Genomic DNA, 20503 nt, shown 5'->3' on the forward strand with positions numbered 1-20503 from the left:
TGAAATTGAGTCTTCAAACACTGTTGCTTATGTTCAACTTAAACTTGTCCAAGGAGAATGGAAATTAAGCTTGAAATCTCTGAAGAGGGGTTCATACCTTCCCTCTCTTTTCTCATGCCCTCCCTCCTTCTGTGCAGGTGGATGGAAGCATGCCTGGGGGAAGACCTGCCTCCCACCACAGAACTGGAAGAGGGGCTTCGGAATGGGGTCTACCTTGCCAAACTAGGAAACTTCTTCTCCCCTAAAGTGGTGTCCCTGAAGAAAATCTATGATCGAGAGCAGACCAGATACAAGGTGAGTCCTTCCTTGCTTGGTGCTTAAATTTCTGTAAACTTGAGAGAGAAGTTTAGCATACTTTATCCTGTGAAAGAGTTACTGAGAAATATGTGTGTGTTTGTTCCAACAAAATAAAATACCTGGCAGAGTGGAGAAAATTTAGTGCAAAGTCAAGATACAGTAGTAAAAGAACTTCAGCTGTCCGTATTTCTGGCGCAATTCTAATGAGTAATTTGTATCTAGAAATTTTCATGGTCCTTGATGAATTTTTTATTTCTTAGAAGGTAGAGGAAGTAACTAGGGGAATTACTACTTTAAATCTAATTTTAACCAAACTCTGAGATTTGTTGGCAAATTGAAAGCAATAGCAACTTTGGGGGAAGAAAATTACCCCATGATATTAAAGTTTAAGGTAAAATGGGACAGTGATCCGATTTCAGAAAATTGAGATAAGTGATTGATTCTTGTGGCCCAGGGCCCTCAAAAAGAAGACTGCTTTAATTAAGTTGGGATGTTGACAAGGACCAAATTCCCATTGCTTACAGAGTTTCTGTGGGGAGCTTTCCTAAGAGCTCTTATCTGAAAAAAGGATGAGTATAGAAGATAGTGGAAGATTGCAAAACCAAGAGCAAATGTAAGAGGGGTCAACTGTAAGAATTGGGCAAGAGCTCAGAATGAGTTAAGGATGAAGACAGAATCAAAAGAGTTGGTTTTTTTGTTTGGTTGGTTTTTTAATATTTAAATTCAAAGGAAAACAAGGAAAGTATAGGTCTTAAGCCAAAATTAACATCCCAAATAGAAACTTTTCTTCATCAAAAAGCAAAGACTTATATGTTGAGTTTTAAATAAGTGGTTATTCTGAAGACACCTCCTGAGCTGTTCTGTTGACTCTAAAAAATGTGTGCAGAACAGGCAGACAGAGCAGTCTCCAGCAACAGTAAAGACAGTAGCCTACACCTCTACCCATCTTGAGGGTAAACCTTCCTAAAACAACAGGTGTAGAGGTTAAGGGGGGGATGTTTATATGTGTAGTATGAAAATACCTCATTTTGGGAGTATCTTCTACTTGCCAGACACCACATTGAGTGCTTTGTGTACATTTTCTCAGTTAATCTTTCCAACAAACATAAAGTAGGTGTTAAAGATGGGGAAACTCAGAATCAGTAGTGTGAAGTGACTTGCGCAGTGTCACCAATAGATAGCCAAGTCAGGAATTGAATCCAACATAATTGAATTCCAAAGACCATGTTCTGCTGAGCACACTGTACACAGGAAGATTCTCCAGATGTTTCTTAACTGAGAAGAGCTGAGATGTGGATTTGGCTTTTGGGGATTAGAATGTGTAATGATACAGACAGACCTTAAGTTTAAGGGGACCATGTAAAGTCTTACAGGGAAACTTTTATTGATACAAAGAGAGTATTTATTTAGTATTTGCTTCAATATTGCCAAACAGTGCCTAATGGTCTTTTATTTGTTCTAGGCAACTGGCCTCCACTTTAGACACACTGATAATGTGATTCAGTGGTTGAATGCCATGGGCGAGATTGGATTGCCTAAGGTAATTTATGTGATATTCATAGTTCTGGCTTAGTTCTGGCTGTTTGGCATAACAGTTCTCATTCTACCTGTAAAATTATTCTCAATTGATTCTTTGGTGAGATATATATATATATATATATATATATATATATATATATATATATATTTAGTATTAAAAAATATATATACATTATTTTAATACTAAAGGATCTCTTCAGTTTGTTTTAGGAAATAGCTTTGTTCTTTTTCTTTTATATTTCTCATCCGTGCTTCACCTCACCCTAGAGAAATTCCCTATGATGTCATTTACTTTTACTACACCAAATTATAAACATTAAAATTCACATACCATGAGGGAATTCCCTGGTGGTCCAGTGGTTAGGACTCGGCACTTTCACTGCCAGGGCCTGGGTTCAATCCCTGGTTGGGGAACTAAGATCCTGCAAGCTGAGCAACGTGACCCCCCCAAAAAAAAACAAACAAATTCACATACCATGAAATTCACCATTTTAAAGTGTACAGTTCAGTGGATTTTATTTATTCACATAGTTGCTGCATTCAAGTTTGACTTTAGGAAACATAAGGAAATATTTTAGAAATGTCATCTTCCAGCTGCAGAATAACCAAATTTGTAGGTAATATGAAGGGTTTATTTTATATTTCAAATTGTAGAGGCAGTATAATGAGATTTACTTCTTTTATCTGGTTTTGGAGATGGCTGTAGGTTTGTTTTTTGTTTTTGTTTTTTTGACAGCTTTATTGAGGTGTAATTGATTACAGAAAAACCATACATATTTAATGTATACAATTTAATGAGTTTGGAATGATGGCTGTAGTTTTGATATGGGAGTTTCCATCCTTGAGTGTTTTGCTCAAGAGTTTATTTAGTGCTGCTCTTAGTGAAATTGCCATCTCAAGTGTTGGGCTGCACCTTGCAGGCGTGCAAGCCTTGTAGTTGCCTTGAGACTGAGAGAAGAGCCCGGAGACAGCAACAGAGACATCACTGGTTTATTAGATAGGGGATCTCAGCTGTCCGAATCAAGGCTCTGGAGTGACACCCTACCGTGGACGGCAGACAGCAGGCAGAACACGGCAGCAGTCTTTGCTACTGGGGGTGGGGATGAGGGGGAGGAGGAGTTTACCAGTTATGGGGGAATTGACGTCAGTTTGGCTCATCAGTTAGTTACCAGGGAAGGCAGCAGAGGGGCATGTCCCTCATAGCCCCTTGGGCAGAGGTCTTCCCTTTGATAAACTATCATAGTGGAGCCATTCTGATCTAAAGATCACTAACATTTACTGATTAGGCTATATAATTAAGAGGGAATGTCAGCCACATGAGTAGGCTATAGGTGAAGCAGGACTGGTTGAGCAGGAAATGTACAGAGAGCAAGAGAATAGCCATCTTGGGTGGCCTGATCGTACATCTAGCTACCTAGTCCTACCTTGAATCCATAGAGGCCCTGATACAGTGTCACTGTTAGAGGCATGGACAGCTTTTTTCCCCCCCTATCCTCTGACCTAAGAATTCTACTTCTAGGAATTTATCCCCACTCCTACCCCACCGGCTCAAAAAAAAAAAGAAAAATTAGACAAGCACAAAAAATGTATATGTAAGGATTTTTCAGCATTGCATATGATAGAAAAAATTGATAGCAAACCACATATTCCTTCACTCAGGGTATTAATTGTGTTACAGCCAGTCAAATACTAGTGCTGCCGTTGAAAAGGATGATGTCAATCTATATATATATAAAACCGTGATGTGTTAAGTGAAAAAAAAAACAGGCTACGATTATACGAGCTTGTGTTCTGGCTAAGATGAGATCACTATTTTTGTCTAAAAATAAAGTGGGTATTCTTGGGAAAAATCTGCAAGGAGAAATAGTTTTCATTTCTGTGTGATGGGGTAAAAGGGTGGTTTTTATTTTCTTTTTACGTTTCTGTGGAGTCTAAATTTCTGTAACCAAAGAAAGATTAAAAAGAAATGAGATGTGGAGTATCAGAAAGTGGCTGAAACCACTTGGAAATGAACACTTGGCATTTAGCAGAGTGCTCAGCTCACTGTTGCATACATACCTGTTGAACTGAGTAAATTCAGAGCTAAGTCTTTGCAGAAGACTAGCTTGTGTCCTCTTTTTTCCAGAGCAGAGTGCTGAAGTTCTCTTCCTTGCACTGGTATGTTTGAGAATTAAGCCCCACAAATGTCAGGAAAAGCAATACGTCAAGTTCTTACAGCTACTTGGCCTTTCTATGCACCTGTAACTTCCTGCTCCTGTTTTTTATATAGTATGCCCAATGGGCAATAACAATTTAACCTCTTTTGAATGGTACTAAGAGCTTTGTTAATATTTGCTATTGCTAATAGTACTGTTACTACAAAATGCCTTTTTAATAATTTAATTTTATTACCTTTTTTGTTTACTAACAGTAGTGCATTGTCCTGGACCACAATCTCAACAAACTGTTGAGGCTGTCAGGAACAATAGGATTATTACGGCTATTACCCTTGAAATGTCTGCTCTATATGATTTAAGTCCAGAAGACTTCTGAGTAATGTAGACTAAAGATACTTAGCCTAAAAATGTGTTTTTGCTCCTAATATAACGTGTGATCGATAATTGACAATAATAGTATTTATTGGGATATCTTCCCTAATCTCTTTATATGGTACATACAAATTATAGAGACTTAATATGATAATTTTTTGGTTTTTATCCATTTGACTCTTTATTATAATTGGTGCTCTTGGCCAACTCCTACATGAAACATTTTGTTGTTTTGATTTTTAAAATTGTTTTTAATCTGCCTAATAGTCCTCTGTTTCCTTCAATTATTCTGCCTTTTATATCCTAGTGGCGGGCATTCCTTAAGATGCAATTCTTACTTTAGCTACATTCTCTCATTCTCATGGTTTCAGTTGTTTTGAAGACTCTTTGCTATAAGATAAACACAGTTTCTTCAGTTGGCTGCTGGACATTTCCCTTTGGATAGCTTTCTATCTCCTAGAGTTTCTCATATGTAAAACTAAACCTGCCTTTTCCCCCAAGTGAACCTCCTCTCCTCTGCATAAATGGTACCATGTCATCATGTTCCTAGTCATCCAGTCTCAAAACCTTGGATTTACCTTGGACTTCTAAATGCAGTCATTCCCCAAGCCTTCCTCAGTTATTTGCAATGTCTCTTTTATCTGTTGAAACAACCTCCCAGCCTGCTTTCTCAGCTTCGATCTCTTCACTATTCAGTGTATCCTGTGTCTTGTCTCCAGTCAGATCTTCCTGAGGCTGTTTTTAGCCTTGGCTCCAAAGCTAGGACTTCTCTAAAGCCTGAATATCAAGTTCAAACTTGTCTGACTTTCAAGGTCCTCATAATCTGCCTCTGTCCTCCCTCCCAACCTTATTTTTTTTCTATTACTTTCTAAAATGTATTCTGTCCTGTTTTTGGGAGGGTGACTGACTTTGACCATGATTTTCACCGTTCAGGAGAGGACATTTCAATCTTAGGAAATGAGCATGGAAAGTTTGAAAAATTATCAAAAAAGATGATTTGAAAAATTATCAAAAAATTATCAAAAAAGACCCCCATTTCTCTTGGGGGTGCACAGTTCTTCCTCATCGGGAGCAATAGGTATTGTGGGGGAAACAAGCATAAAAACAAGTAATTAAACACAATGTGTTAAGTGCTATAATAGAGTTAGATACAAAGTGCTGTAGTACTCTTCTCACTGCCTTTTATTGCTCATCCAAATTCCTCTAATCACTTCATAATTCAGTCTCACTTCTCTGATCCACTGTTACCCCTTTTTTCCTCTAAATTACAGATTGAGTTGTATGGTACCACATTACCATGAGAAAAGTTCTTGAAATCCAAGGCTATTCTCCATCTAAACCTACTCTGTTCCTATCCTACCTCATTCGTTAATTCATCAAACTTAGAGAGCTCCCTCCATGACCTTGACTCTGGGCTTAGCGTTGAAGATACAGCAGTGAACAACAAAGACCTAGTCCTTGCCTTCATGTGGCTTATAGTCTGTTGGAGGAGTCAAACAGATAATTTCAACACACATAGTTGATTAACTGTGGTACATGCTACCAAGGAAAACTCCCCATCTCTCATTCCCATATACATCCTCTATTCTACCTACTTTATCTGTGTATCTTTCTACTTCCCCCAAGCATTATAACACATTTTAATATTTTGTAGTTTTTTTCAATGTCTAAATGTAGTGATTTTACACATACTGAAGCACTTAGTAAATGTTCATTGTTGAGCTATTAGTACTCAATCTAGGCCTGCTAGGTAGCAACTAGGAAGATTGCAATCCTTCAGAGCCTCATACACTTGCCACTGATTTAAGCTGGACTGGAACTTGAGTTTTGTTTGCGCATGTCTGTGTCTGCAGTAAGTAAATCACTCTCACATACTTAGTAAAATTCAGTGGGTTGACCCAAATAAGTCTTTTCCAAGTAGTGCTTTTCACTGTGTATTGTAGCATTTTGTGCCTTATAATGAAATGTCTGTTCACCCTAATGAGGTTATTTGCCGAATGCTGACAATGTTTTCTAATTGTCCAAAGTTTTACTTGTATTATTCATGATTGGTGAATGATTAAATGAACTCTAGTGGATGGATGCCTTACTCTACTTCTTTTATTTCTCTTTAGATTTTTTATCCAGAAACTACAGACATCTATGATCGAAAGAACATGCCAAGATGTATCTACTGTATCCATGCACTTAGGTAATCAGATTTTCTTGGTAGAATAAGCAGTATATAGATACAGAGAATAGATTGGTAGTTGCCAGAGGCAGGGATTTGGGAGTAGGCGAAATGGGTGAAGGTGGTCAAAAGGTACAAACTTTCAGTTATGAAATAAGTAAGTCCTGGGGATGTAATGTACAGCATGGTGACTACAGTTAATGATACTGTATTATGTATTTGAAAGTGGCTAAGAGAGTAGATCTTAAAAGTTCTCATCACAAGAAAAATAATTTGTAACTGTGTGTGGTGATGGAAGTTAACTGGACTTACTATGGTGATCACATTATGATCTGTACACCTGAAACTAATATAATATGTCAGTCATATCTCAGTTAAAAAAAAAAAGTTTAGGAGTCACATCTGAATGAGTGTGTAGCTTGTTGTCCAGGGTATAATGAAAAAGTTTTTGCATTTGCTTCAGAATTTTCAAATAGAATAGAGCACTATTATCTTAACAAAATGGTGAGAAACAGCTGTGTTTTTCTAGGGAGAAAGGATTTATTTATTCCTATAATAAAAATTATAGGAGAAAATTTAGAGAAAATTTTTTTTCTCTAAAAATTTAGAGAAAATTTTGCTCTAAAAACATAATATAATCTTTCATTATTGATCTAGTGTTTCAGTGAACTACGCATTTCTCTTGAGATGTAGTCCCTTTCTTTTAAATTAAAGTCTCTTAAAAATTATAAAAACTACATACATTTGAAAACTTTTATTGTTTCTCGTTTTGTTTCAAGCTGATAAACTGATTTACTAAATGCACTATGTCTTGATACTCTTTGGTAGTACAGTTAAATTTTGGCAACATCTTCAAATAATACCAGCAAATATCAAATGGTTGATTGATAATTTATTAAGTTATCTAGGACCTTGACAAGTCATTTGTTCATTAAATAATTTTTATGTCAATGCAAATATAATAAATAGGTAACGAGGTATAATTTTATCACAGCTTTGTAGTAAATTTGGAAGATGACTTAATTTCAGGTCCTCATCTCTTAGAATGAACAAAGTACTAAATTGGAAGGAAGAGGTGATATGTCTGGATGGAGGATGGGATGGGAGAGGTGTAGGTGCTAGTAGTATAGTATTTCAGAGTGGTGCAAATTTACTTGATGGCCGTAGGCCTAAAGCAGAAGATGATAGAAGTAAGTATGAGAAGGAACATGAGGATGAGAATTTTTTGCTTGGGCTGCTCTTTTTATATAGCATCCTGTATGTGTACTTAATAAATGTTAATCATATGTATGAATGTATGTATAATATTGACCCACAAGAAACCTATTGTCTCCAGTTTCTGGATCAAATGTTTGCCAGATCCTTGGTATCACTGGAATCAGTGTGAAACCCATAAAAGAGAGAATATAACTGAGGACTAATAGATCTCTTGTGTGGACTAATGAATGCATTAACCTCCTTAGAGGGTTCCCTCGCTAGGCTCTGTCCCTTCTGATCCATCTGCCATGCTGCTGTCAGAGCTGTCTTTCCAAAACAGCCCTAATAGTATCAGACGCTTCATAAAATATTTTGATGCTTTCTTTCTAGCCTCACCTCCAGCCATTCTCTCCTGTGTACCTATGTTCTAGTATTTTCAACATACAGGCTATGTACTCTCGTGCCTTTGGTTTTGCTGTTTCCTGTGCCTGAAATGACTTTTTTAAAAATTAATTAATTAATTTATTTATTTATTTATTTTTGGCTGCTTTGGGTCTTTGTTGCTGTGCGCGGGCTTTCTCTAGTTGCGGCGAGCGGGGGCTACTCTTCGTTGCGGTGCGCAGGCTTATCATTGCGGTGGCTTCTCGTTGCGGAGCACGGGCTCTAGGTGCATGGGCTTCAGTAGTTGTGGCATGCAGGCTCTAGAGCGCAGGCTCAGTAGTTGTGGCACACGGGCTCAGCTGCTCCGCAGCATGTGGGATCTTCGTGGACCAGGGCTCGAACCTGTGTCCCCTGCATTGGCAGGCGGATTCTTAACCACTGCGCCACCAGGGAAGCCCTGAAATGCCTTTTCTCCTTGGTTTAACGTATGCTCTTCTCCAGGTGCCACCTCAGAATGCTACCATTAATATGTTCTCTTACTTTTTCCCTCTTGGGCAGAATTAGCTACTTACCATCTTTGTGCTCCTTTAGTATTTTATGACATACCTCTTACTTCAAGCATAGTGCTTGTTACATTGTACTCTGGTTACTGTTTGTTCTTATAACTTGCTTTCTTGTGGATTCCTTAGGGACAAGAAGTATTTCCTTTGTTCTTTATCCATGTGTCTTTAGTATCAACACTTAGATGCCTAGTGTATAATCACAATAAATGTGTGTCAAAATTATACATTATAATAAATCTCCCTCTCCCTCCCCTAGCTCAAGGGGGTACTTTCTGTCCTACAAATGAAAAAGGAAATGGTACTTTGTCTTTATCAAAGGGCTCTTCATGTTTGTCTCTGCTTATCCAATCAAGTTTTAGCTCAGTTCCCACATTCTTGGTGAAGTTTCTCCATGACCTCACCTCATTCCTTTTTCTAAACCTCCGGGTTTTTGTTTTTTGTGTTTTTTTTGGTTTAGTTTTTGTGTGTGTGTGTATGTGTTTTGTTTTGTTGTTTGTTTGTTATGTATTGCTTCTTTCATATCTTTTCTCCCTATTACATTTATTAGCATCTTAGGGACAGAAGTCATGCCTTACTTTTTTTCCCCCTCCAAGGTACATAGCATAACATTGGACAAACAATGGTAAAATGAGAATTTTAAAAAATTGTTTAGGAATAGGTGATATGTTGGAGAATTTTCAGAATGTAGCAATTTCACATGCATATGTCTGAGCCAAAATCAGCTTAATTCTGAGTATTGTGATTGGCTTAGTGTTCTGTGAAGTCTATGTTGATAACCTTGTGAAGGCTGTACCTACAATGGATATCTGAACTTGGCAGGCACAGCAGCTAAGCTGGCAGAATTCCTCTCTGCTAGTTCTGTAGCCACTACTCTCTGCAACGTAACCTGAGTCCCAGGCCCTCAAATTCTCTGAAGAGAGATTGAAGAATTAACTGTGCCTTTCTAATGATGGAGTCAGAATGAGAAAGGGAGGAAGCCTGCTACTGTTTTCCATTTCTGTTCAATATGCAGTTCGTGCTTAGAAAGTATATACACAGCAGTGTGTTCTGGTTGGTGATTTATGATTTCTTTCCTCCCTTGCAGTGTTTTTCCTGAAGGGTATGTAGGAATAATATGTAGGAAGTGTTTGTAACTGCTTGAGCCTCTTCTTTACCTTTACACGACAGTGTTCAAGGCAGGTTCCTCACTTCACTTACCTGTATTGGGTGAGGCACTGTTTCCCTTTTGGATCAACAGTGATAGAGAAGCATTATCTCCTTGTTTTCTCCCTTCCTGCCATCTTTTTTTTTTTCTCCCTCAGTCTTGACTGGCATTATTCCAGAGATAGTGACTGTACTTTAGTCAGACTAAATTACTCGTGTAGATTACATTCCACTCTCAGATAAGACCCTAATTCTCCATTATTTCAAATATATTTGTATACTTCCTTTCCATTTCCTCTGATGCTTTATCTTTTTAAGAACTGATTTTGGGATTAAATTGGCCCATAATCCTTTATCCTAAATTCAAAAAAACATGCTGAAAGATCTGAAAAATGAGTTTTGGTTTAGTTCAAACTCCTTTGTTGGCAAGATCTGATCAGTATTAATTGAGATTACTTAGAATGTTTATCTACTTAATATTATTCATATGTCTCTCTGCAGAAAAGTAATGTATTTGATTAGGGGTGCTTCCCCAAGGCTTGTTGGGGGTGTTTTATAATGCTGTTTACACTGTAAAACTTTTATAATATCTGAGAAATCCTAAGTTAATATTTGGCCCAAAGAATTTAGGTAAGGGACGTGGGCCTGTACTAGATTCTGTTTCCTAATCAACTGCTGTGTTTAAGAGCATTTATTGGTAATCTTTGAGATTAGCGTAGTGATTTCTTTCATAGGTTACTCTACAATCAGTAACAGTAATTGGAATCCAGATAGGCTAACACAACCTCCTTTTCCTCATTGCTATAAAGTATATCTTAGATAGGAAAAAAAGAAAAGAAAAAGAAATCTGAGCTCAATTACAGGCTGACTATTATAGGTACCTAACAGCTTATTTGTAAGCAGACATAGGAGACTAGGAACAAAGATTGAAAGCGATGTTTATTGTTAGGAGTTTTAAGTTTTAGCTGTGAGGTTAAATACTTTGGATGCTGGGTAAGAGGATCCAAGTGGCCATTATGATTCCATTTAAAACTCCAGCATATCCTTAAAATATTCCTAATAATTAAAATGAGATAAAAGAAAGATGATGCCCATCTGCTTTCTGCTTACCACTCTCCTCTACTTTTTATAGCAGCTAGTGATAGCATTGTAACACCTTTAATTTACTGTTGAAAGACATTAAAAGCTAACTCACTGTTCTTGGGGCTGTGAAAGTGACATGCCCAAGCTTTTGTTAAAGTGTGGCAACCACTTTCTTGTTTTAAAGTAGGAATAAAAGAGGAAGAAATTTCTGGAGAAAAATATTTTTACTAATTTAGAATGCAGATGGAACATTGTGTGGGGAAAGTATATAAGGTAAAACGTGTATAGAAAGTTATTAGCTGTTTGGCTTTGGAAACTTTATTGAATAGATGTAAAATCTTTGCAGAGAGGAACTTCATGTTTTTCCATCTTGAGCATTTTATTCTAAAGAAAAGCCCTTAATCATATACATAGGATTTATATTTGCACTTATCTGAGAAAGTGATTAGTTATTGTGGATGTATATATTCTAATGTGTTTTTAGAACCCTTGATTTTTTTTTTTTTTTAGATTATGCATTTGGGTTTATTATATGCAGTTTGGGTTCTGATCAGTTCTGTGAATGCAATATACGTGATACATATTTGTATTTGGATAATATTGAGGTTATAGATTATCTGCAAAAACTGTAGACTGCTCTATTGAGTTTCTGTGATTGATTTCTTAGATATTTTATTTCCTCCCTTATTGACAGGCTGTCAATGTCTTGCTCACGTTAATCCCTGTGGAGTGCCCCTCTGATTTCTTCTTCTTTTTCTTTTTTTAAATAAATAAATAAATAAATAAATAATTTATTTATTTATTTTTGGCTGTGTTGGGTTTTCGTCGCATCTTTGTTGCTGCGCTCGGGCTTTCTCTAATTGCATCGAGTGGGGGCTACTCTTCATTGCAGTGTGCGGGCTTCTCATTGTGGTGGCTTCTCTTGTTGCGGAGCACGGGCTCTAGGCATGTGGGTTTCAGTAGTTGTGGCACACGGGCTCAGTAGTTGTGCCTCGCGGGCTCTAGAGCGCAGGCTTAGTAGTTGTGGCGCAAAGGCTTAGTTGCTCCATGGCATGTGGGATCTTCCCGGACCAGGGCTCGAACCCGTGTCTTCTGCATTGGCAGGCGGATTCTTAACCACCACGCCACCAGGGAAGTCCCCCTTCTGACCTCTTCTAATTTATTGATTCTGACCTGCTAGAGCCTTAGAATCCAGTTAATCTAACTCATGTTTATGGACTTCCATCCATTTGTGAAATACTGATTAATATTTATTAATATATGCCAGGCTCTGGGTAGGCATTGGTAAATAAGACTTTCATTTTCCCTGCCTTCATGGAGCTTAGAGTGTAGGAGATTTTTATTTAAAGAGTAAAGATTTATAGTATATACTTTATTTAAAACTCTTAAAGTACCTGAATTAAACTTTTCCATCAGTAATATGAATTCAGCTTAAGTAAGATTTGCTGTCTGAATCATTTTTATGAGACTTTTCTAAAATGTCTTGTTACTTAAAACTTATTGATCACAGGAAGGTAAACAGTGAAGAGACTTCACTTATATTCATTATGTTAACATTTATATTAACATCTAATCACACATTGGATTTGTGCTGGAGCTGGGACTTAAACTTGCATCCACTGATTCCCAGTCCAGTGCTTTTTGCATTACATTATGTGACTCTTTAAGGACCTCCTTGTTATATAAAACTAAAAAAAGGCTCTGAGGTGAAGTATTGTAACTGCAAAGTGGAATATGGTAGAGTACTGGGAGTCTCTGTGTTCAGAGTGTTTCTGTTCTTTATGCTGATTTTCCCCTTTGAACTTAGAGCACCAGGGAGGTTCAGCTGGGAGGCCTGACTCTTTTGCATATTATGTCTTCTAGTTTGTACCTGTTCAAACTAGGCCTGGCTCCTCAGATTCAAGACCTATATGGAAAGGTTGACTTCACAGGTAAGAAGTTACAAACTTGGCAGGAAGTGCTTGATTTATGTGGAAATAGCCTGGCGAGTCAACAGTGCAAATCTTAAAGACGTATGGCTTTAAAAACACTGTGCCAACAGAGATTAAAAAAAAAGCATGAGTAACCTGCTTCTCCTGCTTCTCCTCTTCTTCCACTAAACTTGGAATTTCAAGCTCTGTTCTCTCAGTTATGACATGGGTATGATTGATAATTCTCAGTTTTCTTATATGTAAATTAGAAAGAATATTAACATATATGTAAAAAATAATATAATATTAACATGTAACATTAAAGGTTCATGTACAGTGAAAAATCTTTATTAACAGTCTTGCCCCTTCCCTTCCAGTGAGCACCAGTTGTAGCCAAAGGAAGGGGAGCGAGATGATACAAAGATGACAATTTACTAATTTTAAAACTTTAGCTTATTTGGGTGGGTGTTTGCTATAGTCAGATGCTTGAAGAGATGGGGGCTTGGGGAGAAAAAGAACAATGGTAATATTGGTTAGGGGTAAGATAGATTCAAATCTTTTTGAACTGGTGATTATTTTGTAGGCCAGGGAATTTTAAAAATTGGAAGTAAAACTTTTATCTATGATATTTTTCCTTCCAGGGAAGTTGTTCCCCAGACTTGGGGCAAGGACCAAACCTTACATGTTGTTTTCTTTATCATTTAGCTTTCTGCCTTAGAAACGAAATTGTGTAATAGTAGCTAGTGATTTGGATTGTAAAGACAGATAACTGGCTTGTGATTCACTTCTTGTTCGAGCTGCCTTTAAAGCTGCTCCATTCGTAAGTTCATTATAGGGAATGCCATGGCTTGTGATTCACTTCTTGTTCGAGCTGCCTTTAAAGCTGCTCCATTCATAAGTTCATTATAGGGAATGCCATAAGTAGCAGTTTGGGAGAACTATTTTCTATAGAGCCAGTCTCATGTTATAGTTATTTCTGATGCTCTTGATAATACTAATAATACTGTGTCTATTGAGTGCGTGTTATGTACCGGGTATCATGTTAAGTGCTTTCCATATATTATCTTATTTAAATCCTTCTAACAACCCTAGGAGGTAGATGTCGTTTTATCCAATACATTTTGTAGTTGAGGAATGTGTTTCCTTCTCTATGTTATGGAAAGGTGCTTAACTTGCTTGTTTGGGTCTTAATTTTTCCTTGTAGAAGAAGAAATCAACAACATGAAGATTGAACTGGAGAAGTATGGGATCCAGATGCCTGCCTTTAGCAAGATCGGGGGCATTCTGGCTAATGAACTATCAGTGGATGAAGCCGCATGTAAGAAGAGAGAAATTTTGTGGGTTCAAATGGGGTTGTTGCTACTACTTTCAATGATTAATACTGTAATGATGGACTTAGACATTAGGAATTTTGCTAGCAAGTTTAGGTCAGTAGATATAGATTTAAACACTGCTATACAGTTATCTATGCTATTGTTATTTGGAAATAAGTGAGTGATTTTGATTAAAATAGAAGCACTAGAAAGTGAATTCTACATTCCAGTGCCTTTTGGAGTTTCTTATTTTCTGATGGTGTTTACATGATGATTAAGGTGAACATTTCCATAACAAATGCTCAAAGCCTCCTTTCAGAGTCTCTTATGAATATTTCCCTGTAAGATTTCAGATTCAGCATTCCAGACATGGGTCACAGGCAGAGCTGTGGGTTTGTGCATCAGAGGAAAAAGACTGGGCTTAAAGATCTGGGGAGTCCTCTAACCCCTCCATCTATGAAAAGGAGCCTCTTTCTATGATAGGGGGTTGCAGTGTTTGAATGTGTAATGTATATCCTTTACTTTGTATAACCTCAGTGTTCTATGTTTTGAATTTTTTTTTTTTTTTTTAGTACATGCTGCCGTTATTGCCATTAATGAAGCTATTGACCATAGAATTCCAGCTGACACGTTTGCAGCTTTGAAAAATCCCAATGCCATGCTTGTGAACCTTGAAGAGCCCTTGGCTTCCACTTACCAGGATGTACTTTACCAGGCCAAGCAGGACAAAATGACAAATGCTAAAAACAGGGTAAAAATGGAACATTTGTTCTTTCTAACTGATTTATATTCTTTCACTGTTTGATATGACTCCATTTTAAAAATCAGTTTTATCGAGGTATTAATTTACATATAATAAAATTCAACCGTTTAAAGTTTACAGTTTGATGGGTTTTGACAAATGTATATGGATGTGTAACCACCCCAAAAGTGCCCACATCTCCCCTTCGCAATCAGTCTGTACCTCCTCACACTCCCCACCCCTGACCCCAGCAACTACCAGTCTGTTTTCGATCACTTTAATTTATTTTTTTAGAATTCTATATAAATGAAATGGAGTCACCCAGTATGTAGTCTTTTGGTATTAGATTCTATTTTGACTTCTACTTCCTTCTTGAGTTTTGTGCAAACCAGTGACAGGCTCTGCGATCTAGTCCCTGGATGTACCTGTTCTGCTCAGGTCTGAGGCAAGGATGCAGACTCACAAGTGCACAGGGCAGGGTTCACCAGTGCTTCCTTCTCTTGCTTGACTCTGGAAGAACCCCTGGGCTTGTTATTTACAAGTGGATCTGCTTTTTATGTGTTTAGTTACAGTTGTGTAGCATTCTGCTTTGTTCTTTATTAAGGATTTTAAGCCACGCCCTTACTTGCTCTTGGTTCTGTAATGGTGGGGGAGGAGCACAAATGTATTTCTGTGGTCTTCTTAGAGACCTGAGCTAATTTAGTTACACTTTCTTACTCATCTTCAGACAGAAAGCTCTGAGAGAGAAAGGGACGTTTATGAGGAGCTGCTCACTCAAGCTGAAATTCAAGGCAATATAAATAAAGTCAACAGTAAGTATGTCCCCACATCAGGCACCTAAAAGAATGTTACAGAATAATGTGGCTTTTGATCTCTTCTTGGACCTGTGGCATGGTTTAAGTTTGTTTATTTCAGACATTCATGGGTTTGCTTAGGAACTATTGCTGATTTACTGTCTTCTGTGTTCATACGTCTTCTCTTTGGGCTACCATTGTCCTCAGACAGGCCCCCACTCCTCCATCTACTCATCTATTGTAACTTACAGACTGGATTTTTTGGCTACAGTTTCACTCTTTCACCCTGTGTTAGACACTTAAATCTGAACAGAAGCATAGGCTTCTCATTGCGGTGGCTTCTCTTATTGCAGAGCACGGGCTCTAGGCACATGGGCTTCAGTAGTTGCAGCCCACGGGCTTAGCAGTTGTGGCATGTGGGCCCTAGAGTGCACGGGCTTCAGTAGTTGTGGCGTGCGGGCTCACTAGTTGTGGCTCGCAGGCTCTAGAGCGCAGGCTCAGTAGTTGTGGCGCACAGGCTTAGTTGCTCCGCAGCATGTGGGATCTTCCCAGACCAGGGATCGAACCCGTATCCCCTGCATTGGCAGGCAGATTCTTTTTTTTTTTTTTTTTTTTTTATTAATAGCTACTTTATTTATTTATTTATTTTTTTATTTTTTTAGCTGTGTTGGGTCTTTGTTTCTCGTGCGAGGGCCTTCCCTAGTTGCGGCAAGCGGGGGCCACTCTTCATCGCGGTGCGCGGACCTCCCATCGCGGCCCCTCCTGTTGCGGGGCACAGGCTCCAGACGCGCAGGCTCAGCAGCCGTGGCTCACGGGCCCAGCCGCTGCGCGGCATGTGGGATCCTCCCAGACCAGGGCTCGAACCCGTGTCCCCCGCATTAGCAGGCAGACTCCCAACCACTGCGCCACCAGGGAAGCCCTTGGCAGGCAGATTCTTAATCACTGCGCCACCAGGGAAGTCCCTGTTTTCCTATATAGTTTTGTTTTTCTTTTAAAGAGTAATACAAGTTATCCAGAAATAAACAACAAACAAAAAATTAGGCCCCATCACCTAGGATAACCACTCTTGATGTTTTTAACATATCCTTCAAAACATATATTTAAACAAAAATGAGATTGTACTGTTCATATTGATTTTTGTGTATGTTACATACTTTTGAAAAACTAATTTCTTGAAAGTATCATTTTCATTTTGTTACTCTTCTTCAAAAGAACCTGCATTAGTTCCTTATTACTTGCCAGACAAAACACAGATCCCTAGCCTGGTGGAGTTCTTTATGTAGTATTTTATGCATATAACTCTCTATAGAAACTCATGTGCCTAATTGTCTCCCATATTCATTGTGTTTATTTCATGACTCATGAAAAATGGCTATGGAGTTGTTCAGAACTGGGATTTGATCTCTTGCCCTCGTATTAATAGCTGTGGGAATTGGGTGCGTGTGGCATAGAATCATTATACGAATGATGAGATAATGTATGTAAATTGCCTGGTATTTAGTAAGCACTCAGTAAACAATATTATTATCACTTTTGTTAATCATGTAATCTCGCCACTGTAATGCCCTCATGCCTTGTCTCTTACTTAATCCAAATTATACCCATCATTCAAGATTCAGCTCAGTTGTCACCTCAGTGCCCATCCTAGCTCATAATATACTTGCCTTTCAAATCTCCTACAGCATTTATATGCTAAACCACACAATTTTATATTTAATCATGTATTGTCTTAACTGCTTGCTTTTTGTTTCTGACATCTTTATAAACTTAAAGTTTACTTCTGAGTTCTGCTTCTTTTCAGATCCTCAGAATTCCTAGCATAGGGTTAGTCTCACCAAAAGAACTAAAAAACCTTACTTGATTCAACCAGACTTGATCTTACCTTGATCAAGATAATAATAATAGTAATAGTAATCAGTGTCCTCTTTGTTCCTTTGGAGATCCTAATTTCTCACTTGAACTGATACTCTGAATAACTGGAGAGAATTTATAAGATTTTACCAACTCCATATGATAGGGAGTTCTAAATCCTGACCAGGAGTCTTTGTATTCTGTTCCATTCTGGCTCATTTAGGATAATAGCTTTCTGAACAGAGTAATAGTTCCATTCACGTATGGGTGATTTGTTTTGCTGTATCTGTATGAATACTACTGAAGTCAGCAAGTATAAGCCAGAATGTCCTTGTAGTTAGTTCTCTGTGTGAGAGGAAAGTCCAGCACATTTCCTGCTGCATACACCGCGTAAAATACTCTTTTATTTACTAAGGGATTTTTTCTCTACCGTGTTGTCTGGGATTTTATAGCCTTATAGCTCTACCTGGCTAATTATATTAGAGTCAGTTATAAACTTATAAGGAGAGAAACATATGTATATATATTTAAAGTGTTCCATGCATATTGTTCTCATGTGGTCAGAGGAGCAAAATAGTAAAAATTCCCTCAAATAGTTTTCACTATAGTGAGGAAGGTAAATAGTCAAATGAATAATTTCAGAGCAACTTGGTTAGAACAATACAATGAGTAATTTCAAGGCAACCAAAGGTGTGTGAAGTACAGTCAAAGAATAAAGAAAAGAATGATGACTTTTCCTCGAGGTTTGTATCTGAACCTTCACTGGGATTCTTAGGGTAGGTAAGAAGGTGAGAATAAGGCAGAATTCCCCATAGGGGGACAAGCTTTTCCTAATAGTAGAGAAAATCTGAGACAAGGGAAAGTTGTATGGTAGGAAGGTAGAGGGACTTTAGGTCCCCAGAATCATCTTAATGTAATAATAGATAAGATTCTTTCCCTAGGGCTTGAGAAGCCATTCATGCTGCCCCAGAAGAAAGCTGCAGGCCAGATAGTTAAAAATGAGAAAAAGTTTTTATTTTTTGTTAAGTAGGATAAGGAAAATTAGAGTTAGGTAATTAACGCATAGTGGGAGAAAGTGTTTAAATAATGTTGTAAACTTTATAGTATTAGTAAATGTTCATTTAAATATTTACATATTTAAGTAGTAAGTTTACATTTCTAGTAAAAGCATAATTGACTAGATGCCTTTGCAGATGGATAGTCTGAGATTCTGCATTGCATACGTAGAGGAAACCTGGTTGTTACCTATATTGCTTTTGTCTTCTGTCCCCCACTACTACAAAAGCTCCCTAAGGATGGAGATAACCTGTCTGCTCTGTTCATGGCTGTGTTTGCAGCAGGTGCATGCTCTGTGCTGTTGAAGAATGCTTGTTTAGTTGGCTAATGGCCACATAGACCTGCAGCCGTGATTCAAGGAGCTGCTCACCTCCTTCGTGTGGTGATCATTGAGCTGAATTGCAGGGGAATGTTGGGAAGAAGGAAACAGTCTCTTAGGAATCTAACCTTTTCATCCTTTTACCTCTTGGTGTTATTTTTTAGTTCTAGTTTGAGACTTTGTTTTCTCTTGCACTGTTTTGTTTCCTTATAACAGCTTACATTAATTTTCTTTTTGTTTCTTTACTAATGAAAACAGTTAAAATTGATAAGTACTGCTATGCCCCAAATATTTTGATTTTTAGTATTTTATTATTGACTTTTTTTGCTACTTTGGTGATAAAATCAGATGGTCATTCCTGGGTGGGACATGGGAGGGAGAACTCTATATTCTCTTCTAAAATAGGAAAGCTGAAAATAATACAATAATTATGATTTTCCAGTGGCTGTCATTTCTGAAATCAGAAAATACGATATTTTGACTTTCAACTTAATAATACCTTATTTATTTTACAATATAAAAGTACTTTCATGTATTTGATTTCATTTAATCTTATGAGGAGGGTATCTTTGTTATCATTTTCAGATGAAGGAAAATCTGCATTTTTACTGTCGGATAATAAAGCCCTTGTGTGACGTCAGGTTCTGTGACTAGAAGCAGAGAATATTGAGGCTGTGTAGAGAGCCCCTTCCACTCCATGCAGTCAGACCAGCCTTGATGTCTAGGCACTGCTTTGGGCAGAGTACATTCAGGAGACGCCAGGATAATGAAGGGATTCAGAATGATGCTGTATAAGAAATGGTTGAAGGAACTAAGGTTCTTTAGTCAGGAGTAGACAGTCACAGGGAAAGGGGTTGGATGTATTCAAGTATCAACTCTAGGGTGGGAGCTTTAACAATTTTTTTAAAACAGAATTGTCCAGAGATGTAGTAAATTGCTGTGCGGGATACCTTCTCCTGTGTAGTAGTTTAGTCTGGATAATGACTTGGCATTTTAGAGGGAATTTAGGCATGTGTTATTGGTGCCTCTTATATTGCTGCCCATATTGGTGCCAAGCTCTCTGCATCTAGAAGCTTTTAAGTAGGCCTGGGGTGTGGTCCAGGAATTTGTTAAATCTGAACAACCTGGGAACCCCTGGACGTGATGACTTTAAGGTTCTCTTCCAACCCCAAAGTCTAATGCTTCTGTGATACTCCAGAATAAAAGCTATCTAATTATATTTCCCTGATCTGGAACTGCGATTGGTTTTCAGGAAGGAAAAAATATTCTAGGCTATAATGTTAACATAGTTTTTTCTTAAGCGTTTGCCTTTTTTCCTCCTCAGTGTTTGCTGCGTTAGCGAATATAGACCTGGCTTTGGAGCAGGGATCTGCACTGGCCTTGTTCAAGATTCTGCAGTCACCAGCGCTGGGCCTTCGAGGACTGCAGCAGCAGAATAGTGACTGGTACCTCAAGCAGCTCCTCAGTGATAGACAGCAGAAGAGAGAGGTAAAAGTACCCTGAGTTGCACCTGCAAGAGTTTATATACATCCTTTTGAATCCCATGCTGTTGTGTCAAGATATATATGGGGCCTTTTTTTCCCCCTAATATAACTTTTTCTCCTGCAGATGAATTAG

The 20503-nt window shown here is 38.0% G+C and overlaps 1 protein-coding gene across 1 annotated transcript in view; it reads left to right on the forward strand.

Annotated features, from left to right (window-relative positions):
• IQGAP1 (IQ motif containing GTPase activating protein 1) overlaps positions 1-20503 on the forward strand; it is a 100680-nt gene that overhangs the window by 35543 nt on the left and 44634 nt on the right. The window contains exons 3-10 of the mRNA XM_036841851.1: positions 138-294; positions 1760-1837; positions 6479-6555; positions 12765-12832; positions 14016-14129; positions 14697-14875; positions 15594-15678; positions 20211-20374. Coding sequence (XP_036697746.1) covers positions 138-294; positions 1760-1837; positions 6479-6555; positions 12765-12832; positions 14016-14129; positions 14697-14875; positions 15594-15678; positions 20211-20374 — 922 coding nt within the window. The remainder of the gene's footprint in view (positions 1-137; positions 295-1759; positions 1838-6478; positions 6556-12764; positions 12833-14015; positions 14130-14696; positions 14876-15593; positions 15679-20210; positions 20375-20503) is intronic.

This window comes from Balaenoptera musculus, chromosome 2, assembly GCF_009873245.2.
Source record: "Balaenoptera musculus isolate JJ_BM4_2016_0621 chromosome 2, mBalMus1.pri.v3, whole genome shotgun sequence".
Taxonomy (NCBI): Eukaryota; Metazoa; Chordata; class Mammalia; order Artiodactyla; family Balaenopteridae; genus Balaenoptera; species Balaenoptera musculus.